The sequence below is a fragment of the Apteryx rowi genome, unplaced genomic scaffold (assembly GCF_003343035.1).
Source record: "Apteryx rowi isolate R43461 unplaced genomic scaffold, aptRow1 scaffold_141, whole genome shotgun sequence".
Lineage (NCBI taxonomy): Eukaryota > Metazoa > Chordata > Aves > Apterygiformes > Apterygidae > Apteryx > Apteryx rowi.
In genome coordinates this window covers 198,047-222,377 of record NW_020447653.1, presented here as the reverse complement: position 1 = coordinate 222,377, position 24,331 = coordinate 198,047, and the positions used below count along the sequence as shown (strand labels likewise).

General features: G+C 53.6%; 1 protein-coding gene across 1 annotated transcript in view; it reads right to left on the bottom strand.

Annotated features, from left to right (window-relative positions):
• DSCAML1 (DS cell adhesion molecule like 1) overlaps positions 1-24,119 on the bottom strand; it is a 108,980-nt gene extending 84,861 nt beyond the window's left edge. Inside the window, exons 1-3 of the mRNA XM_026057893.1 lie at positions 24,053-24,119; positions 22,058-22,375; positions 17,744-17,890 (exon numbers count right to left, since the gene is read on the bottom strand). Of these exons, the coding sequence (XP_025913678.1) occupies positions 17,744-17,890; positions 22,058-22,375; positions 24,053-24,119 (532 nt within the window). The remainder of the gene's footprint in view (positions 1-17,743; positions 17,891-22,057; positions 22,376-24,052) is intronic.
• Between the last annotated feature and the right edge of the window lie 212 nt (positions 24,120-24,331).

Sequence of the window (24,331 nt, the reverse complement as noted above, 5' to 3'; positions counted from 1 at the left end):
CCACAGCCTGAAATGCACCTGGGGTGGAGCGGGGAAGCGGCCCCGCTTGGAGCTGAGCCCGCAGGCYGGGAGCCCCCTTGGCTGCGCAGGTCCCCAAGCGAGGGGAGCCCGGACGGCCGCCTGCCTGGCGGCCCCAAAACCCCTGCTGTCCAGCACGGTGCACCCCAGGCTCACCTCCGGGGAGGGCCAGCGTGAGCAGCGCCTTCCAGCTCCCTCCCGGCTTCTCCCACACGCGCTGAAGCGGGGAAGCCAGGGACGCTCGGAGGAGCTGATGACCATGCAGTGCTCTCGCATGCTCTGTGTGCGTGAAGATCTGCGATTTCACCTTGCCCCTGGGTGACTGAAAAGCTGACATGAAGATGCTACAGAGGTGTTTTTACACACCTCTGAGTCTTACACCTTGGGTCCTTCCCTAACCTTTGAGCAGGAGATCCCACACCAAATTCCAAGCAGACGTTATCCAGCTGCAGATTAGAGCCAGTGCTCTCCGGTCCCAGAGCAGAGAAGCGAAGCGCCTGCTCCCAGCTTTGCTGGGTGGCAGGGAGGACTCCTGATAGAGCCCTTGCAAAACGGAGCCTGCGAAGCCTGCCATTGATCTTACCCAGAAAGCCAGGCTGGAGGTAACTATAACTCACACGTAATCACCCGAAACAACACGACAGGTTAYGCCAGAGTTCTGCCAAGAAAGATCAGAGATGATTATGAAGTTAATTCTTGACACCATCAGGCGCATGTTGTACATATATTGTATGCAATATCCATAGCTCTTGTTTAAACGATGGGACATGCCAGGACGGCTGATCGATTATACAGCAGCAGAGCCCGGGTAACGCTAAGTGCATGGAAGCAGGCCAGGAGGCAGAGTGACTTTACCTGGAGAAGCGAGCAATAATCTCCCCGAAACAAGCCGCGAGGCTCGTGCTCCGACCGGCAGCGGTACGGGGGCCAAGCAGGGAGGAGGCTTGGGCACCGCGCCACCAGGACGCAGCCACGTCCGGGGCTGCTACCTGCATTTGCTGAGCAGCGCCGAGACCGTAAGCTCTTTGCAGCAGGGAAYGTGCCTCGCCGCTGAAGGTGGCACCTAAGTTCACAGGGCTCTGCGAGGGCGTTGCTAATTACACCTTTTAGAGAACGAGCGTGCAACAGCTTCCAAGCAACCCACAGCCTGAGAGCTGAKCCCAGGACAAGCAAGGCTACCCACAGCTCAAAGGGAAACGGCAGCCCCAGAGTCTGTCTCCCACCGAGCAGCCACCAGGGAGGGAAGTCAGGCCCGGGAGAGCACGACAAGGAGGAGACCTCCTCATTTCCCCAGGACCTTACAACACGAGACAACGATAGCATGTGCAGAGGCGCCCACCACRTCCTCAGAAGCACTGCTCGAGCGCGCAGCACGCACATGCTCTAAGCCGGTCGCCAGCTCACACCAACACTACTGCYGCTCTTCCTAAAAGGTTTTCCTACTGTGCGAGTACTTCCCCCACTTGTCTACTCTTCCTTAGGAAGCACAACGGGCAAGGGATTTGCACTGCTTGTCCGAGTTGCGGGCAGCCTCGGCTCTCCCAGGCACACGTAGCAGAAGGAGCAGTCGGCAGGCACCAACTCGCTGCAAACCACCCCCCCCCCCGCCTTTGTGTTCAGCGCGTTGCAGGCTACCATAAATTACATCAGGGAACAAACAAGAAATTTGCATGGCGATTTCATACAGCCCATGAATATATAAAAATGGCTTATGTACATTTGCATCTTTGTGCAGTTTTTGTATGGGGATACGCACAAATGTGGAAAAACAAAACACGAACGTTAACACTCCTAACTGCTCAGGAAGCATTTAAGCAGCAGCAACRTTACACAAAGCACAATTACAGGCATCCATTTAGCATATGATACCATTAAGTCCATARTATAACAACGCAAACAAAATGCAAGAGATCCAAGTCAAATGGACATTAAATGACATCCGACAAGCAATTTCCAGTGGTGTCACCGGTTTTCATTGCCTGCAGCACAACRTTCCTCCAAGATGCAAATGAGGTCTGGTCTGCAGACAGAAGCAGCTACGAGCAGTCAGCCTGGGTCTGAGCAGGGGCTGGCAAAGGCTGAGCAATAGCTAGCATGAAGCTTCTGATTTCGGCTGCAACCAAAAGCCCCCAGCGATGGGGGATGAAGATTTGCGCTTCCCCTCAACTAACACGAGAGGGGCGTCGGCATTGCCAGCCTGCCCCTGGCTCTTGGGACTCGTCTGTGCACGAGGGGTTGGTGCAAGACCCCGAGCTCAAGCAGCAAGAGGATTCAGCCGTTCTCCTCAGGACTGCTTGGCCGCCCCAAGTGGGTTTGACTCGGTTCGTGTGCAGCGAGGCCGTGACAAGCTCACAGGAAGGACGTGCCTGGCAAAAGCTGTATAACCACTCCCTGCATGGGTATTGTGCTTGCTGCACACCTGAGACAGCATGCTGGTATTTGCAATATATATATATGTCACCCGATCATCCCAGTGCCTCTGTTACCCAGAGAAAGGCTGCACGGCTGGGTGTTGCGGCATGGCACACAGCCCAAGGAGAAAAACAGCAACAGACACCCCAGGCCCTAACTGAGCCTCTTCAAGCATCTCCTGAGGTAAAGCAAAACTGAGAAGAGCTTTTCCTTAAAAAGCTTGCAATACCGATGCCAGCTTTCCCCGCTCAGTAGCCCAAGCCTCCCAGCTGGCCCTTCGATAAACAGATCATGAGGTCGCCCAGCCCCAGCACTGTGTCCTGAGGGGGCTCTAACATGCAAGTTCCCTTCTCTCCAGGGACAGTTTGCTGTCTGATACCCCAGCCTGGAACCACGGGCTTGGAAAACCCACTTACATGGCCCCTTGGCATCTTGCCCTGGCCTCCCCCCACTCATCTCCTTTTTTTATAAGGGAATTTATTCAGTGTGAAGTGGACCATTTGCCCATCACTGGCCACTCAGGCACCCTTCCAGTCCCCCCCAGCTTAGGGCTCCTGCCCTCTGCAGCCCCCTGCCCTGCAGGACGTGGCGCACAGATAGCAGAGGTCCCATCTTCCTCAGCATCAATTAGMTGAGAGTAGACCACTTTTTTTTCCATGCAAGCACCTTTTTACCTGCCTTCCCCTAGTGCAAACCCAGCACCAGGCTGGCTTGCACAGGAGGRACTTCTCCTCCGCCAGCCTGCCCGAGCAGCGCACCACCAGCGTGGCTGTCGCACACCGAGGGAGACTGCACAGTGCGGAGGGAAAGTGGGCGCAGAGGGGCCGGGGAGCAGCAGCAGCACCCAAGCCGCAGGAGAGGTGCATGTGAAATGCATCAGCTGGTTACAGCTTGCAAACAGCAGGTACAACTCAGCCAAGACAATTCATAATTTCAGAGCTGCTTTCAGTGGAAAGACCCAGAACAGGCAACTGAGGCTCCAGAAAGGAATATTAAACACTGCAGAAATAAAAGGTATTGCTCAGGAGACAACATAACAAGGCTGAAACCCAGCATGGTGCAGCCTTCAGATGAAATGGAGATGAGCAGCGAATGAATTGCTCCTTCTTAGGGGAATTCCTGGCTTTTTAAAAACATAGTGTAAAGTCATCTTTGTGGCCGCAGCTGGCAGCTGCCCGCGCTCCGGGAGCGGCGGCAGGGTGGGCGCCCGGCCGCGGTGCGGGGCCGCTCTCCCTGCCGGGCAGCGGCAGAGTGCGGGAGCCCTCTGCCTGACAGCGGCCGGACTACAGCGCCCGGCAGGTCCCCGCTGCCGCCGCCGCCGCACAAAGCGCTTCGTGCGGAACAGCGGGGCACTGCGCACCAGCGGCGCAGGGAGCAGCAGGGGAGCCAAAGCCCTCGCTTGAAGGTGATGGGAACGGTCCCCCCGCGACCGGGACCGGCCGAGGGGAGGCTCGGGGACAGGGCACGTGCGGTGCCTGCCACTCTGGGCTGCAAGGCGGATGAGTAAAGCGCCCGAGATACCTAGAAACACATGAGCCGTGAGGACGAGAAGCCTCAGCCCAGGCAGAAGCCGAAGGGAAAGCCGCAGAGCAAAGGGTCCGAGGGCCGTCCCTGCCGCCGCTCCGGCCGACACTTCAGTCGGGTCCTGCGATACCCCGGTCTCGCTACCGAGCCGTTACAAGGGAATCTCAGTTTTCGGTTAAAAATAACCCCAGTTTCTAGCCCTGGGAGGTGCAGAAAAATGTGACCTCTAAAAATTCAGAAACTGAAAGGCAAAGCAAATGAGTCCCAAATTTGTCTACTCTATAAACGTCAATTTCTTTTTGAAAGAAATGAATGTTTTTGATGAATGTTTTCTTGAATGCCTGCTTTTGGCAGTGCTGCCATCTGTGAAAAATCTATGCCACGCTTGCTATTGAGATTTCATTTCTAAGAGAAGTTGGTAGCTGTTTTAATAAACGGTTAAGAAATCGTCAGGAGTCTAAAAGGCCAGCAGCTTGTTTACCACAAGTGGCTTCTGTCACCAAGTAAAGCACCTTTGACTGATAAGCTTATAGCCATCCCGACCACATACGGCTTCCCTCTGCAGCCCGCTAACAAGCAACATTTTCAGAAGCACTTTAGCTATGTCAGGCACTTAGGAACCTAATCCCTATCGACTCTGAATGAGATTTATATAGCTGAATGGCTAGCTCACTTGTGAAAAAGGTCCCTGGGTCATTCAGAGCCTTTCAAAGATTTCACCCGACATCCCCAGCCATTTATTAGCCCTTTAATACCATTCATCAACAAAAAGCACAAAACCTCACCGCAGCAAGTCAGCCTCCACCTAAGAGCTACAGCGCAGGGGCTCAGCTCTGCACCAGCAGCACCCGACACCGGGGGTACCCAGGCAAGGGGGCGAGGATGCTCCCCAGAGCAGCAGCACGGGGTGCCCAGGCCCTGCAGACAGTCCCGAAACCCTGGGCTGGGGGCAGCACGAAGGCCATCTCCCCCATTTCCAGGCGGCAAACCACCTGGAGCACAGCCTGCGGTTTACTGAGCATCGGTGCCACAGCACCAGTGGCAAACGCCAGTGACATGGGGAGCCCACCTTCGGCATGCGAGCTCCGAGGCTTCATGGCTTATGAAATGGAGTCCTGAAATGGCTGGTGTATTTGTAGATCTTGTGCGTGACTAAATCAAGAGGAACAATAAGATCTTTTTCCAGATTCGGCAAACATCAGTATAATAAAAAAAATTAATTATATGCTTGAACACATGCACCAGAGCAATGCCCTGTATTTTCTCCTAATTGTTCTCCAAGCCTTACAGAGCCACATTTAAATAAAAATGAAGCAGTTATTTAAACCGCAATTAAAGACGGAGCAATTTATTTTTAAACCAGAAATATCGTCAGCAGTGCGGAAGAGGGGGAAGCGAAGCCGCGCGAGGACCCCAGCGGGGCAGCAAGGTGGACGCGGACCGCTGCCGAGGGCCGGGGCAGGTACGCCCAGGGGCTCCTCCAGCGCGGGTTTTTGAGCAGTGCCGCCCTCCGCGAGCCCCTCCACCACCATGCTGCTCCAGCTGGCTTGCGCAGCTCCTGGACACATGAAGTACCCGCTTTCGGGAGCTGCCCCAGTGCTGTGCAGGTTGCATTGCTCTCCCCACCCTTTCCCGGCAACATGCTCCGGAGCCGGCACCAGCCCACAGCTGCCCCAGACTGCAACTGCAGCAGCCTGCGAGCCGCGACCCGGAGAGCCCAGCTCAGCCAGGACACCAGCTCCGAGGAGCAATCGGAAGGGAGACGATGGGCTGCAGGCCCAGGCCAAGGCTTAGCCCCTTCCGTTGGGAAGTGTGCTCAGCTAGCCAGGATCAGGTCCTCCCTGAACGAACCCCCTTTCCGGGTCTGGCACAGGGAACCAGTGCTAGGCACTGAGGATGAGTTTCAGAGAGGCATCACCACCACCAGCGCTGTGCACTCTGCCCCATCCAGGTGCCTATACCCATGCCCACGAGGTCTCCCAGGCAGGACACTAGGAAATCCAGTGCTACTCACCCTGGAGGCTCACCCAGAACCCCCGGCCCTTCCCACCCCAAAGAGACCACCATTAGACAGCGAGCAACTCCAGGAAGAAGGAGCATCCTTTCAATAAAAATGCTGCTGCTGCTGCTCTGCTGGAAGGGGGCTGGGGAGGGAGGAAGAGAAGCAACCACAACAAAAACCCACCCTCTCTTTTCATAAGACAGCAGAATTTATCAGCCTGCAGCCCTTCACATCTGTCTCCTCATACAAAATGAAAGAGGCTTTGAAAAACAGAGGAGATGAAATAAAGCAGAGCCTGTGCGAGGAAGCTGGCATCTCTGCCACTGTCACCATGGCAGGAATAATGACCATGATTGTCGCTGCATCTGCGCGCGTGTGCAGGCAGGAGGGAGGGGAGCGCGCACCCACGCCGCCACAACGGCCCTCGGAGGGCGAGCGCGCCGGCCCCCACGCGCCCAACGAAGGCTGGCCACACGCTCCTCGTCCCCGCACGTATCGCCGTCTCCCCGGTGGGCAGCACAGAGACRACGGCACCAAGCAGCAACGGCTTCAGCTCTGCAAAGCGCGACGCTGGTTCCTCTCCCTCCCCATCCCAGCACATGCTCTCCCCGGTCCAACACAAGGCCCCAAGGGCTCACAAAAACATGTGGTTTGAAAGTAAGTTTTGACCTGTACGGTTTTCACATCACTGGGCTTTGCTGTAGCAATTACTGCCACGCTGCCTTGGTAGGCGCAGCTCCCTGCGGAGATCTCTGGGTGGCAGGACAGGAGCCAGCACCATCTTGACTCCATTAGATGACAATTAAAAATGAGGTATAAAAGGAAAAAGAGGGAATCAGGCAGAGTGAAGGCTCCAAACATGCCAGCAAACAGCTGGTGAAGCAAACCCTCTCCCCTCCAAACACATTTATCAGAGCTGGCGTGGGCATTTTCAAAGAGCTATTTCCGTGGTTTCCAAGCCCATCAAGCTGGTACCAGCCTTATTGGGAAGCTCTGCAGAGAGGTCCAGATGCAGGTTTGACTTGCAAGGATCCCTGAGCCAAGCCTGGGCTTGGACAGGCCTGGGCTTAAGACTGCAGTTGCCTGTTTTACCCCCTTATACCCCCCTGCCTTGCCAGCAGTCCCCCAGAGCCCCCGCAAGGGTGCAGTTACTGCACCACATATGCACAGAGATGGTCTCTGCCCACAGTGCTGCCATCACATCCTTATCCTGAGATGATCCAGTACCTTCAAGAGATTCATACCTTAAAGGATTTCAGCCCTCCTTGAGCAGGAATGTTTTTAAAAAGCACAAAAGGAAGCATTGCAACTAGGCAAACGCTTCTGAACAGAGTCAGGACCAGAGCCTGGGTCATCTAGCAGGAATCCGTGTGCCCTGAGCCCACTTGTGCAGGCAATAAGTAGCAACAAGTTCAGCAAGGTACAGACAGCACACGCGTAGCACCTGGTTTCATTATAGAGTTCAGCTCCACTGCCAGCTAGACCCTCCAACCTTCTCTCAGGGGCTGGCTCTCAGCAGAGAAATTTCTCACAAGGATCTGCAGCACACAGTCCAAGGGGCTCTGAGCTTCCGCAGGCAAACCCAGCCTAGGAAAAGGTAAAGGACAGGCAGCAGCACAAGGTTAATCAGTCACTGGCTGCACCTGCAAGCCTGCCCTGCCCAGGAGCTCCCCTTTTCCTGTGTGCCACCAGAGGGGCTGCTCCCAAAGGCTCTGCTCTTGACCCCAACTACTCCAGTCTCCTGCAAAACCAGAATTTACAATTCGGAGCATGACCAGAACAAAATCTGTACCAGCGTGCAGAGGCACCCTGGGACTCGGAGCCCATGCAACATATCTTGGTGACTGTCTGTAGCAGACTTCCTCCTTGTGTCTCTTTCTGATCTCATCCTCCCCCTGCTCTCTCCACTTAAATGCACTTTCACATGGATCACCTCATTCTCATGCCAGAATCATTGCTAAAAGTCTGCATCCAATGGATATCACTGCTGTTGTCTCTGAAAAGGCATCTTCCTCAGGTATTCCCCCTGTAAACTAACTCACGAAGCAAACAGCAGATACACTTGCCCCCCTTTGCTTTCAGGTACTTCCCAGGGTGTCTGTAGACATTCATCTCTTGCCTCTTCAGCTGCAAGGTGTGAGGGATTGCTTGTGTCCTGAATTTGCATGCCACCTACTACAGCAGGGATCCGGGTTCACATCCCAGCAAAGCCTGCCCTGCACTCGCTCCTCTCGCCTCTCTGCCACCTGGAAGCCTGACACCAATCCTAAGCCAACAGCAGCTGAGGCAGATGCAGGGCCAGCAGCACAAAACATGAAGTGCATCTCTTGCTGGGTGTGGGGTAAGGTGTCAGGCAGAGATTTACAGCCCGCCTGCCTCCCGCGTCTGCTCCAAACCCATAGCCATCCGTCCTGTGCTCTCTGCACCATTTGTCCACTCCCTRCAGCACAACTATTCCTCAGGGTGGCAAAAGATTTACGCTTACAAGTACACATAGAGATGGCTGCTCCAAGAAAGGATGCTCGTCCGTATTTCACACCCTGGAGCTTGTCACGCCATGTTTGGCTAGTGCTCCATCATCCTGCAGGGCTGGGAGCCGGGCAAGCACATTACATGGGACCGGGATGCCAAGCGCTAGATCAACAGCACCTTCCCTTCTCAGGCAACCGCGTCCTTTCTTCTCTGCCCTTCAGAAAGTAGCCAAAGACTTCCTTCCTCTGATCTCAGACCGAAGCATCTCTCCCGCAGAAGCCACAGCAGCACAGCAAAAGCAACCTATAACTTTCGTCCAGAATGGCCCAAGCTCAGGTGGTTTTGRGCAACACTTCATTGCGACACAGGGCATTTGAGACCTGCTGCACAGGAGACGAATGGTATTGGTAGTATCACCTGAGACTGCTCTGCAAAATTACACCTCTCACACTGGTCTGGCAGGTGACAACATGAGCTGGAAGGGGAAAATAACCAAAGCTGTGCCCAGAAAAGCAACCTCTAGAAATCCACAGCTCTCCCGACCTTTAATCATGAGCATTTTGTCGCACAGGACCCTAAGGGGTTTCTTGACAGCCTCGTCTGTCCAAAGAGCTGGTTTCAAGCGTCTCTAAAGCGGCATCCTGCAAACAGACTTCGCAAGGGACACTGCAGCAGACAGGCACGAGGAACATGTGGCAGCAGGGGAAGCACACCTGACACTGCTGTGGCTGCATTTGGGCCAATGCAATTATATCTCAATTAAATCCCAGCTGACCTGTGAGACTTGGGCTGTTGTTCCATGGGTGCATCTGGAAGTGACAGAGCTCTTGCTCCTTGCTATTCAYATGCATTTTATTTACTTGTTTTAGTCCCTTTTTGGTGTGTGTGCATGCGTGTGAGATTGTCTCCAACGTGACTCTGCATTATCAGGGCTATAATGAGTCCTTGTTGAAATGGATTTGATGGAATAATTATATTCCAAAAAAACTGCAGGAAGGCTCTCTCCCCTCTTAAAGGGCAGGATCATCAAACGTTCTCACCACATTATTTGCAGTCACACCTTCTGCTGCATCTGCTCCTTTTAAAATCTCTAACTCCAATCTGATCTGAATATATAAATCTGAATTATCACAGCAAAAGGAGATGTGCTCACACCTTTTTTTATCTGTTGCCATGGCGATTAGATAAAATTCACGCCAAGTCTCTGGGGAAGGATGAAATGATTTCAGACAGAATCTCACCCCACTTGGTGAGAATAACGCCTAGAGCTACTTCCCTCTGTAACAGGTCTGGGCACATGTCACAGCTAGAGAGGGTGGCAAGGGGTGGGGGAGAAGCCAGGACACCTTTAGAGCAGTAGGGACTGACACAGGGAAAGGTTTCGCAGCACCCCTAGACAGCGTAGGGTGGGACAATGCTCATTTAAATCACATCAGGCTGTTCCGTGGTGCAAGGCAGCCAGTGCCAGGGAGAAGCTACAAAACGCAACTGAAAAGGCCACTTGCTAGCCACTTTCTCCTATCAGTCACATCTTCTACCTCCAGGCTGTCTTTGCAGCTCATCCCGTGCGCACGTCCAGCTGCTGCCTGGTCGCACAGGGGTGGCGAGAGCTCCGCTCTGCAGAGGCTGGTGTGGCCAGGTCTCATCGGCTTTAGCAAGCAAAGTCCTCCAGGCTCCTATGGTCCTGAGGCTCCTGGAGCCAGGACAGAGCCGGTGGCTGTCCTGTTCCAGCTAACCATTTGACAACGCTGCATTTGGCCACCCAGGGTGGAAGACGCTTTCCAAGGACTGACAGTCTTGCCAGAGCTGGCCAGGAAGGTCAGCCGCCAGCCCCAGCAGCACCTTCCCCCAAGGGCCCCGTCCTCCTGCCCCGCACCGCCCGGGTTGTGGGCGCTCCGCACCCGCCGAGGATGGGCTCCCACAGCGCCAGCCCCAGCGGGGGCCCTTTCGCAGCCGCTGCACCATCAGCATTGGCAGCACAAGCGCTGCCCCAGGCCCYGTGGCGCCAGGTCACAGCTGGCCCCAAGCAGCCCCTTTGCGAGGGGACAGTCTCCATGCACCCACGGGCGTGCTGCAGCGGGGCCAAGCGCACCCCACGGAAGCAAAGGAGCAGTGGGGACGGCGGCACGCAAAGCCCTCCCGCCCGACTGCTCCCCCTCGCAGAGCAACYGCGATTCCCCTCCCTGCTCGCGCTGGCAAGGAGCAGAGGCAGGAGACTGCCGCAGAGCTGCCTCCTTTTGTCAYGGAGCCGCGGTGGGGCTGAGCCGGGAGCGACGTGACATGCAAAGCCACCGCGTGCGCTGCAGGTGACTGCCCAGGAGAGGCAGGCAGAACRGCTCGCTGCCCCGACATGCTCGGAGCCGCCGGCTGCCAGACAGCACAGACAAAACCAGCTGAGGGGCTTCTGCACTCAAGCAAAACTAACCATGCAAAAATACTAACAGCCAGTAAATACCCTCGGTAACTTATCCCCTGTCCCCAAACCATCCCCGTGAAGATAAACACACCAACAAGGATTGCCTTTCACCTCGCCTGGCCGTGTTTGCTCTGCCCCAGCTCCCAGCTTTTTCCCGGCACCACGAGGCTGACGCCCCGACACCAAGCCTATTGATGAAAGGACAATGCTTAATTATCCAGGTCCCGGCTATTGTGCGCCGCGGCCCCCCGGCAGGCAGCACATGCCTGGCGTTGGGGCCAGCAGTCAACACCACCTGTTTCCCCGCGGCGCCCGCGCCTCGCTGCAGCTCCGGCGCCGCGTAAAGGGACCTGCTGAGGCAACATTAGACCCATAAATACTAGTGGTGTTTTTAATTTTCAGTAGCCTCATGCTGCGTCTCTAGACTCATTACATTTTGAGACGGATTAAAATGGAAWTTGTATGTAGTTACACTTGCTTCTAATATTTTGGAGAGAAATCTTCCAAAGTACAGGAAAGGGAAGAGAAAAGCACRCGTCTTTGGGGTGAATGGGCATATTTAACCATGAGAAAGCTGGTACACTTTTACTTCCTTCATCGCTAAACAACTGCTGAGATGAGTTTAAGACTCCCAAAAACACAGACTTGGACACTGTAGGAGACAGGACAGAAAGAGTAACTAAGTCTGCACCTGAGCCACCACTAAATAGCTTAGATATTTTCTAAATTACTAAAAGGCTAAAGTAGAGTCAAGAACATGCACAGAAATGCAACTAAAATTTCTGCAGAACTAAGGATTTTTTTTTCAGTTCCATCCTTTTGACAAGCTTTAAGTTTGGTTTTCAGAGAAAGGGCTTGTGGTTAGCTGCTGACTAAACAGCAAAGTGTGCAGCCCTCAAAGGACACACATTGGGGTTGCCGAGAAAAGCGGCCCCCTGAAACACGTCTGTACCTTGCTGAGAAGTGTTGTACTTGGAGGTTCTTCCAACCCTCTCTCTCAAGTACTTAACACTAAAGCATCAAACAGCAGCTCAGACCTGGGGTTGCCAGTCTATTACCATTTATTGCCTCCAAATAGTTGTTCTTTCTGTGCTGCTTCCATAGGTCACCAGGTGCCACAAGCCAGGGAAGATGGGGAGGGGACAGCTGCTGTTCTTTGCTGCAGTTGAAGCAGTGCTGTCTTTGGCTACACCTGCAAGGATGCAGCTTCTGTTAACTTACTTGCCAACCCTGAAAACTTCAGGTCTGTGTTGCACAAAGTAACACCTACCTTCTGAGTCCCAGCCAAACACTGACCCTCTGGAAGCAACCCAGGTCCTATGCCAGTGGCACAGCTGTGCACAACCAGGGCAGAAGACACATTTGTACCAGGGCAAACCTAGCCATATTTACACCACTGACCCAGCTGAGGAATAGCTTGGGCATCAATGCGCATGCACACACGTGCTGCTTACAGTATTGCAAGTGACATTTTGCAAAACCAACTAACACGCAAATTGACATGTTTTGAGAATAGCAGGGAGCTAACTGACACAGAGGGGCCTGAATTTTTCAGAAATCCACTTTCCAGAATCTCAAGTTAGCTCCTACATCACCACTTGCTTTTGAGAAGTGTGGCCAGACGCACTCCTATAGCACCAACATACATCTGATCCACGTTAGTACAACTGCTACATGCCTAGTTCTGCAGATCCCGTGACTGCTGAAATCAAGGTACGCTCACTGCAATACCTGCAGAAAAGACAGCACACTGCCACAGAAATTTCCATTTCTGTGTCACAATAACTAGAGCACAGTGACTCCAAAGCAGCTTCAGTCACATATGCCAGCTACTTCTTCCAGCACAAATCAAAATCATGAATTTGCTTCCTAGACTCCTCACATTATCTAGCCTGGAGACTGGGTTTTAAAAAAAGCTGTTTACCATCTTGAGTTCTTAAACTGGTTTGTGGCAGGAGCTTCTCCCTCTTTCCCTACAGAAGGAGAGGGACCAGTAAGACACTGTGCTCAGCTGCAGTCCTCCTCCCCCTCCTCAAAATATTAAGATTCATCAACAACAGAGTTCAAAATCACAGCCTCGGTGTGAAGTGCAATCTTGCACACAGTCCACAGTTTTGTGACAACTGCTGGTTTCTTCTGAATAAGTACTAGCCTACATTAAATGCCAGATCCTGCGAGTGGTGCTGCATGTTTGCTACAAGGCTTGAGAACTAAAGGCAAGATTGATTTTGATGCGAGTACCAGCAAAGCAAATGGGTTTTTGAAAACCCTATAATTTCTCTGCAACCCTTGACTTCACTAAACACACATTTTTAGACTACAGCACAGTTAGGTAGGCATTAAACAAAAAAGAGCTACACTAATGATGATTTATATGCAGGATAACCTTCTATAAAGAATTTATCTTTGATTTCRGGGTAAGTTACAGCGTTGCCAAGTTAACCAAATAATGCAAGGCACTACCAAAGCCCCCTACTGCAGCAGTGCGATACGGACACAAAGCACTTTTCTGCAATTGTTTTAAGATCTCTTCTAAAACAGACCCAGGAGGTGCTCCTGAAAGGATGCACTTGTCAGGAACTAAATGGGACAAAGTCAGGCAGAGGCACCCACTGAAAGCAGCTCTCTCCTGGGCTGTTAAGAGCAGCAGTAAGAGCAGCAGCGACCTGAGCAACGTGCACATGCGCCGGGCTCCATCCACGGGCTTTGACTGAAATGATGTTGAACGAGGCAGCRAGGCAAACCTTGAACTAGGAGACTTTGCGCAGCTCTTGCCTTCAAAGCCAYGCTTCTGTACGCTGCCAGGCAGGGCTGCTTGCCCGGGGGCCACTTCTGTGAGCCCCTGTGGTGCCAGCCCAAACAAACCCCCAAGCAGTCCTTCACCCACCAGCAAACTGCAACCGAAAGAGCAACAAGGATCTGAAAAGACAAGCCTCAAAAGCAGAGCGGCGGAGGTTGGGCTGTGGGGAGGGGGCAGCTTGTAGCTCTGTAATCCCAATTAAGCATGAAAAGAACCCGAGAAAGCTCATAAAACCGCCACCCAACCCACTTACTGAGACGGAGGTCGGAGCTGGCGAGAACACAGCAGCCCCTAGAGAAACACTCGCTCCTCCTTGCAGAGGAGATTTTTTCCTCCATTTCCAAGCTACAAAATATTTTGTGTTCCAGTAGGGAGAAAAGGAGAAAAGCTTTAAGGAAAGCAAACACTTCCTGGGAAAATATTCAATTAAAGCCAGTTGTCTAACACAGAGCAGTCTGGATGAAGGTTTTTGACCAGTCCTGAGAATTAGGACCCTTTATCTCCAACACGCTGAGGCTTAGTAGGAAGACGCACAGTCCGTTCGCACAAAGTACTGGAGGAAAATTTGGGAAAAAGCAGTGAATTGGGTACACTAATGTGAGGACAAAATGCCAGGTTATACAGCCAGCTTCAAATATGGCTTGAATTTACTTCTGAAAAAGCTGTAGTGCTTCCATAGACCTTTTCTTTTTGTAGGATGACAGGAGCAGCGCTATGCAGTGCTGTATCTGTACAACCACTTGATCTTGCAATTCACAAAGCATTTTTAGACAGAAAAAGAGCTATTAGGCCTCACTACCACATCCCAGCTTTTTTCAAAATTCATGCCATTCACTCAAAACAGCAGGGAACCCCTCCTTCACTCCTTGTCTTCCTTGCCAAGTATTAGGACAGAATCAAAAGTTCACCAGAGGTCAAGAAGAGACCATGTTTYTGGCAACAGCAAAGCCAGTTTTAGCTCTAACACAAGAGCAAGTTAAAAAAATAAGCTTCAGGCAGATACTATATTTGTAATCCAACAGCAAAACATGTTTGCTTGTGTTGACTCTGCACTGTAACACAATTTATATGTTCTGTCTTTAGGGTAATTATTGCTTTAGAATGTTAAAATCGTTCCACTCTAATTAAATCATCATATTAAAAAATCTACTGCAACAGCAAACTTGAGAACAAGCCTAGGTTAAGATCATGCAAGTGCATGGATGCTCAGTTCACCAACTTGGTGCTGAAGAAACCAACTCTGCTCTCCAAACGAAGCCTAGGCACGACTGCAAACACTGTACTGCTCCCTTCACCCAAAGAGCAGGACAAAGTGCATTGCCAGCGCAAAAGGCCTCTAAGGTGAGAAGGARATTCGGATAACAGTGGCATTAGGATGCAGATTTGCCCCAGAGCGGAACACGTCATTGAGCTGTCCCGGAAGGTCTGTCCACCCAGAGGGGTCTCCACCRCTGGGAACCACGCTCCACCCACTGGCAGCCCACCACAGACTGGCACCTCCTCGGGCCCCAGCAGAGCCCTGGAAGCTGTTTTGTCCCTCTACTTCACAGAAAAGGGACCGCACTACAGCACAGCCGGCAGATGTATTAACACTAAGGAGCCGAGATGCCAGTTTTAGCAGACAAGCTCTAAAGGTGCTGGTAACACAAACGCTTGGCACATGAGTGTGTGTCCATATGGCACACCTGYACAGGACAAGTCCACTTTAGAGCCGTGTCTAAAGTACATGGGGTTTTTGAGCTCCCTTGGAAGCAGCYGACAGTATTTCGCAGAAGCCACCAGGTTTAGAGACAGCACTGCCAGAGTTAACACAGCACRGCAAGCTGCCAAGGGACCAGCACCGTGAGTTTTAACACTGAAGGACTTCCCTACACCCAGGTCATCAGATGGCATCAGTGAGGCACACCATCATCCCGCGCCACAGCGGAGAAGGGATACCACAGAGCAACTCATCAGTCCCATCTGCAGTACGGAAACCCGCCTTGCAGTTATTCATTCGTACAGATGCAACTGCTTCCCAGAGGCACGCTTTCTTCGAGCAGAGGGCTGACAAGGCTGTGGTGCAACTCTGCACCCTACGAGAATRAGCCTGGCTTTTTCCAAACACCAGCTGGCTTCAGCGCAAATCCTGCCACAAAAGCTTTGGAGAGGCCTGTTTCAAAGGAGACTTGCAGATTTCTTACCCACTAAAATGTAAGGGACATGACTGCARTATTTCAAAACATCTAAAATGCCAGAAAACTTCTCATAGAGCGCAARAAGGCCATTTGCAGAACAAAAATGTCCCTTCCTGGGCAAGAGGCTGCTGCAGACCAGGGCCGCCTCCTAGCACCTGTGCAGCGTGAGACCGTCATGCTCGACTCCTGTCCAGGGGCAGACCACACTCCTGAGGCAAACAGCCGAGGTCATATTTCACCCCGAGACTGGCAGAAGCGGGTCAGGGCTGGGGAGGAGGGGTGCTATAAACTAAAATCCTGACCGAGAGGAGGAAGTTGGCTCACAGCCCCAGATCTACAAACTATAACAGGATCTGTGCCAGTGCCAAAAAGGCCCAGGCTCTGTCAGAAGGGGTCCCCTTGCTTGCCTGGTCAATCATTCAACACGACTGCCATTTGTCACTTCACAGCAGCACCGGGTCAGGGCTCCGGCCCCGGACTAGAGCCCTGTTGTGCAGGGTGCTGTGCGGAGATGCCCCAAATGCAYTGCAGCCCAGCGGGGCAGGACCGGCCCATCACTCATGCAGCACAAGCCTGCACAGAAGGACCGAGAGCTGCAGCAGGTTAGCTGCAGGCAGGAGGTGCTGGTGCTGCCTCCCCCAGCACGAGCCACCACAGCCCTCGCAGAATAACCCTCCGGCCCCCTCCAGGTGAAGCACTTTGCACTAGAAGCTCCTTAGAAAGAAACATCCCTTCAAGACCAATTAAAGCAAATTGCCTCTCATGCTTGGTCAGCGCCTGCTGCAGCYGCAGGGGCCCCAGGCACGCACCCACGGCCGCGCCGCTCGCCCCACGCCGCGCAGGAGCCCCTGCGCCCAAGGTGCATCCCCACGACAAGCGCTGCAACACTGAGCCCTCAAGGAGCACCAGTACTTACTGACCTGTGAGCAAATATCGCACACGGAGCATTCACTTTGGGCAAAATCCTTTAATTCTTTCTGGATCCCCCTGGGGAAAGCARTATTGATTGCTTTACTACTAGCTTACACGCGCTGTGCGGGGCAGCCAGCACTGCCATCAATACAGTCTCCGAGGAGGGAAGCGAAAGGTCACCCCGGTACACAGGGACCCATGCTGGCTAACCTCTCCCAGCCCTGCTCCGGCCCTGCTCTGCTTGTCCCACACCCCCACGCTGCTTCTGGGGCTCCGGTTTGCCCAGCAAAACAGTATCAGCATCCCACCCCACTGCCCCGCAGTGTCCTCTCGTGCCCCYGTTGGCTGGCAGCGAGGACCCCTCGCGTCTCAAGCCTCCGCGCCCTGCAGCCTTGCCCCCACCAGCTCTGCTGCGGGGCTCGCAGCAGCACAGGGGCCTGCCCACAAGCAGCCCCTGCACCCACCTTGCTGCCCAGGGAAGCAAGGTCGCTGCTCAYGACCTCCTGTGCCATTGGGAAACCCGCCGGGGGAAAGGCAGCGGTTTAAAGGCTGCGGGTCCCAAAGCTCTCCACAGCTCTCGCTGTCCCGGCTCCAGGCTGCYGCCCCTTGCACTGAAAGGCTCAGGTCTGACTGCGGAGAATCGGGACCAGGAGCAGGGACAGACCATCTTCCGACTACCCAAACCCCAGCAGTCACAAACCCATCGAAGTGAGCTAGTCACAGGCACGTGGGAGAAACCAGGAGGCAAAACGCTTGTCATCACGCTTACCAACACTGCTGCAAGCCCAGTAACACACGCGCTACTGGCCTTCGCACCAAGGAGACCCCGAACACAGTGCGCCTGCTCACACCGCGTGGGTTTCCCCGTATGAAGCCACAAGGCAGCCATCAATAAAAACCTTTGCTTTGGCAGCATAGGCACACATCAACCAAAAGACATCCCCAACCATGAGTTTCACACATGGCAAAGCAGGTCAGACTTGCCAAGAGGACAGTGGCTCCTCTCTTACCTGGGATGATAGAAACGGTGTCTTTCTCCCAGGATACAACACTAACATATTCCTGCACTGATGAGGGGATGAGGCACTTGAAAACAGCCACGTTTCCACGCATCGACCTTTGGTCCTCCACCCGAACGGTGTACGGTTCCCTGAAAACTAGAGAGAAAAGCAGATGGTTGGTAGCATGACAGTGCTGGAAGAACACAAAACTTCCTTTTGCTTTAATACCACATTTCCCAAACAAACCCACTCAGCAAATTGTTTCCATCCAAAGCACTTGGCCCACCCCAGCACTAGCCGGGAAGCAGGGGCAGAGAAAACGAGTTGCAAGGCAGACATTCACGTCCACAACCCTGCGGTTGCCGACGCTCAGCCTAACCCCTGTCCCAGGGTGCCTGATCCGCACCACAGCAGACCACGCATCCTCCCTCCGCAGGCACCTGGTCTGCTGGTGACTCYAAAGACGCTACAGGATCAGTGCTCATCTGTCCTGCACCCTTCCATGGGGAAGGCACTGGTTCTCCTTCCGACACCCGGCCCTGCGCTGGGGCTGGGAGGGCTGAGGCGATGCCTGGCCCAGCTCCTGCTGCCGGGCACCTTGCAGCAGCCGCCGGCTTCACTCGCCACAGACTTGCCCTGAAGGGCAGAGTTGCAAAGCTGATGGCTTTGTATTTACCAAAGCTGCTAAGGCAGAGGTTTGCAGCACCCAGATTTCAGTAGAGCGACCAAGGCCATTCAGTAGCTATAATATTCAACCTCATACCTTGAAGGTAATCCTTTCACTGGTGGATGTAGGCTGAAAATGCAGCGGGGAGACACCTGCTAGAGAAAACCTGWGACACAATCTGACACCCTCCTAAACCCCAGGGGAGGAACACTTAGGGAAGCAGAAGGCAACTCTGCAATCTATGCCATGGCGAGGGCCCCGAGCAGGGAGCTGTCCCCACTGCACACCCTGCCCGCAGGGACACACACACCTCCTTGAAGGCTCCACAGTGTCGGGTTCTCCCCAGTGCCCTAATGACTTCTACAAAGCCCTTCACCAGCACTCACTAGATAAGCCGGATCTGCCCAAGCCTCTTCAGGGACAAAAAGACGTCACCACCCCCAATAACAAATACAGGCACACCATAAACACTTAACACTCAGGTATAAAAACGCAATGAGTTGCAGGCACCTCCTTCCTGTGACAAGGATCCTGGAGGACACAGGCACCTGTGCATCACTACTATTAGAGACATGYGCTTGCCTGGTCATTTAATGACACCCCCTGGCCAGAACAAAAGCAGCTCAACAAATCCCAGGATACAAATCCCAAGAGTTTTACAGCCCCAAAAGAAAGATGCTGCTTTTGCAGTATGGAAAGCACCCACAGACAATGCCTTTTGTACATCAGATAAACAAGCAAGCAGCAGGAAGGTGCTGGTGTTTCCAACTTGATTTCCCTGGCTTTCGGGGCACGCTGCTTTGCTGCAAGCACATCCCAGGCTCCATCTCCAGGAAGCCCAGTGAAACCTTCCAGCGGGCTGTGCATGCCAGCAGGCTGGCGAAGGAGACATTAAACACCCATCGAGCAATAAATGACGAGCTGCTGTAGGAGCTGCCCCACCTTAGCYGTTCCTGCGTAAGCCGCCTGTCAGCAGCTCAACCGCCCTCTCCCCGCTCAAAGCACCCCACAACGCTGAACACCAGCTGCTCYGGGAGGCCCAGGGTGGCAAAGGCAGAGAAAGAGGGTTCAGAGAGGCCTTCAGCTCGCTGATTATTTATTCAGCGCACCAGCTGGGCACCGAGCTTTGCAGCCAGAGGGCACAGTGCCTGCCTGCACCGGACCGGAGCGAGCGTCCCTGCTGCAGAGGTGCCGGGACGAGGAGGAGGAGGGCTGGCAGAGCCAGGATACAGGAGCAGCCTGCAGAAAGGGACTACAGAGCCAAAGCAGATTAGCCAGCAAAAGCCTCCTTAGTCACGTGGAGCAGGAGGTTTATTCACAGGCTTTAAAGGCCAGTGGGGACTGTGATGACCATCCAGTCTGGCTTCCTGCACAGTCAAGGCTCCGCATCCATCCCCTAGCCCACAGCAGATGCAGCGTCCAGGCACCCACGCTCTGCTCCCCTGTGGCCTCCCTGAGCATCCTTCACCCAAAACACAAGAGCTACCACTACTCTGAACTGAGGCAGCCTCCACATGCTGGGGTTTCCTTGCTTCTTGCTGTCAGTTTAGAGCCATCTGTCCCCACAAAGGTAATTTAAAAATCACAACTAGCATGCTTAAAACTTTCCATTGGCTAGACAAGAGACTGTTACTCCATGTGCTCACTATCAGGTTTTTCCAAAGCTTTGAGCTTTTTCCAATTCCTCTTTTTTTTAATTGTTTTATTTATTTGCTTCCTTCGCACAGCTGAAATTGGCTTTACTTGGTGCATTGCCATTACAAAGCAGCAGAGAGTGACCAGGACATAAGACAACAGGGTGGAAGCAGAAGTGGGGAAGGTTTCACAACCATTTGCAAATGTTATAAAGCCAAAGCAGTTCAAACTGTCACAGACTGAGCCATCCTGGTGATCCTCTGGGAGCCCTGCATAAGGGCTCCCCACTACATCCTCATGTCTCATGCTACCAGCACTTGCTAACGAGAGAAAGAAGGTTGGACACCCAGCCGGGCACATCCGCTCAAATCCTGCTCGCAGGGATGGTGCATTAAATCCAGTATTTGGAGAAGGGGACCAGAGCCAAGACTCAGCTCTGCCACTAACTTGCTACCTGATCTCCAAGAAGTCCACACAACCTACGTTCCTCCGGGAGAAGACTGCAGTAAAGGCTGACTACCTGGCAGGAAGGTAAGGACTGGAGGCAATTTCTCCCCTGGAGCACATCCAGAGCACAAACTTCCCCGCACCAACAGCAGCCACCCTTGCTGCACAAGCCCTGGAAAACTGAGCCTGCTGTCCCAGGCACTGCCACTCACCACCGGAGCCTAGGGAGCAAATCAAGGGACCTTCTCTCTGCACCAGGAGGGCAACAACCTCCTGAAGGAGGCCCACACGAGAGCCAGCCAAGGCTCCTGCTGTACCCAAACCACACAAGCTACCTGTTGCACATCCACGGTTATTACACCCCTATCTGCTGCTGTCAGTCCTCCCCACTGGGCTGTGGTTTATAGCTAACCTGATAATGATGGTAAATAATTTACTCTGGGGAGGGGGTTAATACCAATTTACTCTGCAGTACAAGGTATTAAAACAAAAAACCCTGTAGTCACTCCTGTCGTGTTCCCTCTGCTAGCCCCACTTTTAATAGGTTACATAATGAAGCCATTCCTGGGCTATTAGCCCTACTCAGCCTGGTCAATAATTTACTATAATGGCTTTGGAAATCAGCTCTTTGCCATATTCCTCCTCTTTTTTTTCTTGCTTACTAAGCCTTGGTATGTTTGGGCTGGATGCTGCAATAGGAACAGACAAGTTTTAGGAGGGCTGTGGGACACCGGTGCAGGGCATCTCTCCACTAAGGACAGATGCGACCCAGGTCCGTACACAGCTATGAAAACACCCCAGGTATGGTTGGGTGCAGCTGTATGGTCTGGAAGGGGGATGACCTCCCCTGCCCCAAAGCTAAGGCTGCGCCATGGCCACCAGGCACTAGCTGGAGGCACCGAAGTGAAGAGGCACGTCTCTTCCCTGCTGGTTGTCACTCCATAGTGCTTTCCCTGCCAGTACAGGGCCCAAATTGCAGCTCTTAGCTTGGGTAGGATGCCATTCTGCAAACATGTATTGGCAGGCCATCTCCTGTTTATCCAACACCCTGCCCTTGTTTGCTATCTGTCCATGCAGCAATCGATCCCCGTGCAACAGGCCAACAGAGTCCCAGTTCTGTGCTTCACCAGCTCTCCTTCCAAGCTCAGCAACAGCACCATTTAACCCAGCAGCACCTTTCGGCAGAGGCTGCCAGAGCCCACCAGGCTCAGGAGCAGAGCAGCTTGGCAGAGCAGCCCCTTGCGAGCGAGCAGGTATTCATCCCTGCTGCTCTTCGCAGGTGAAGTGCAGAAAGGTGGTGAAACACCTTGCCCGAGGCCACGCAGTTAGCAGCAGGACTCCTGGGTCCTTCTCTCAATTCAAAACACCCCAGCTCCTTCTGTCAGACAAGAGCACTGCTGTCCCAATGCCAAAATGATATCAGTCAGCAGTATTACCGTCCCACGCCAGATATGCCAGGTGGACACAGAGCCAAACAGGGTGTGCTGAACAGGCTAGCCAGCAGACTACGGAGAAGACTAGAGTTCTGCCAGCACCCCCTCCCAAGCCCCAGCAGCCCCACAGAAGGCTCCTACCTGCTTTAACACGGATATTTGGGCTCCTGATTTTGCCTGCCGAGTTCTCTGCGGTGCAGAAGTAGTCGTTGTCGTGGATAAAGCTATTGAAGGCTGATGGCGAGAAGGGGTAGAGCTGCAAAGTCCCATTGGCATGSACATGCCGGATGTGGGGCACATCGTAGATGTCGTCGCCTGTGGCAAGGTACCACCGAAGGACGGCGCTGGGTGACCCTGCTGCCGGGCAGGGGATCACCACCCCCACTGTGCTGGAGAAGGTAACCTGCTGGATAGAGTCGTTCACAAAGTAGAGGCTGGTTCCAACATCTTCAGCATGTGCTGTGGAGAAAGCAGAGGCCACAAGAGCAGGGAGTTACTGCAAGCATCACTACCGCTCAGCTGCACAGCAAGGGCCTCCCAGAACTGCCCCACGAGCCCAGCCCCTGGCCCCTGCACTTGGCAGGGCAGAGCAAGGCAGCAGAGGAAGCATCAGTGCATGGACTGGAAGCATAAAGGCCACCTTCACAGGCCAGTGCTCTTGCCGGCAGCATGCATCAGGGATCACAAGCACCTAACAGGACAAATAGGGGCTCTGCAAGCAAGAAAGGGTGCCCACAGTAGGATGCCTCATGCCCAGGCCCCCCCAAAGGCTTCCCCAGGGTTGGGAGCCCAAAGGAGGGAAGGGGCAGTGTGAAGATGCCTCCGCACATGTGCTCCTCAGACACACGATTAGCCCCAAACCACTAGCATGGTGACTGAAGGGGAAACACCATCCTCCCAGTGCCCTGGGGCTGTACAACCATGCAGCACAGGGTTTCTGGTTCGACCGTGCCCCAGCACCGCAGGCCCAAGGGCACCTGCATGCTAGAAATGGCTTCCTCTGTGCAGCTCCGCGCAGCAGCTGCCTGCACTCAAACACAGCAAACGCTTTTTCTACTGCAAGCCCGAACATCCCGCAGCCCAGAGCAGCGGCAGATGGCCAGCACCCCAACGCYTCATCAGCTCTCCAGCTCAGCTCCAGCCAGGCTGCAGTGCAAACTGCCCGGGGGCAATGCTGGCACTGTGCAGACCAAGAAGAGCTGCATGGAGCAGTGCAGACATCTCTGTCCTCCATCCCACCTCTCCCCCAGCGCTGCAGCCCATGGGAGGAGGACAGGAAAGCTGTGTTTGGTGCTGCTCTCCATTTCCAGAGTCAGAAGGAAGGGAGAGCAGACAGGGAGAAATTCCCTGCTCACCACCTCGCACAGGAGCCTTGGCAGCTCCCAAAGGGCTGCCCCAACCATCACAGAACTACTGCAGCACACTGCAGGAGAAGCCCAGCATCACCCTGCCCTAACCGCAGGCTGCTGCCTCGCTCCAGGCCACTGTGCACCATCCAAGCGGAGGGAGACACAGCTCTGCAGGCCACCCTCCGAGGCAGAGATCACAGCCACCTGGATGCTCAGGAGATGCCTTCTAGAGCAACTGCAACAGCTACAAAAAAAAAAGCACTTCCATTCAATAAATGGGAAAGGAGCTTTTCACCCAACTCCTCCAGTCTCCTCTTCCCACTCCAGGACCAGCTCCCTTCTCAACCAAAGCAAGCAAAATTTGCTATAAATAAGGATGAGGCCCCCAGTCACTTAGATCCGGTTTTCTTTTTTTAGTCGCACTCTTTTCCAAGTGGGCGGAAGGACACTGATATAGAAAGCGGCCCTTGGCGGGGGTGTATTAATAGCTCTGGCTGAGAACACCACTTGTGGTGCTGCAGAGCCAATAAGCAAATAACTACTGTGCTGTTGGTTTAAAACGAGTCACGGGGGACCCTCCCTGACCTCAATTTCTTTAACTTGGGGAGGAGGGGACAGGAGTGGGGGGAGAAAAAAATAGTCTCATCTGTATGAATATTCTTATCTTAGCTCCAAGCCGCCCCTTCAGGGAGAGTGCATCGTGGCTGCTCATTTGAGGAAAGGCTATTTAAGTGTTATTGGCCGCAGCGACTCGCATCCCACTGCAAAGCTGTCCTCCAGCGCCTACCTCCCCTGGAAAACACTTGCGTCTTCCTCAGAGTGTTGGGAAGCACCTTCCTCCCCTCGTTCAGCATTGTTCAGCATTGCCAGCTTGCTCCATGCCTTCCTCAACCAGGCCAGGAAGGGAAAGCCTGAACCACCTCATTCCTTCCCAAAGTGGGGCCCAAGCACATCCATTTTACAGACAGCAAGACTGAGGCTGAGCACACAACCCCCCCTGGGACAAGACACCACAAAGGGAAGCACCTGCTCTCCACACCAGCACAGAGCTGGGAACAACTCCTGA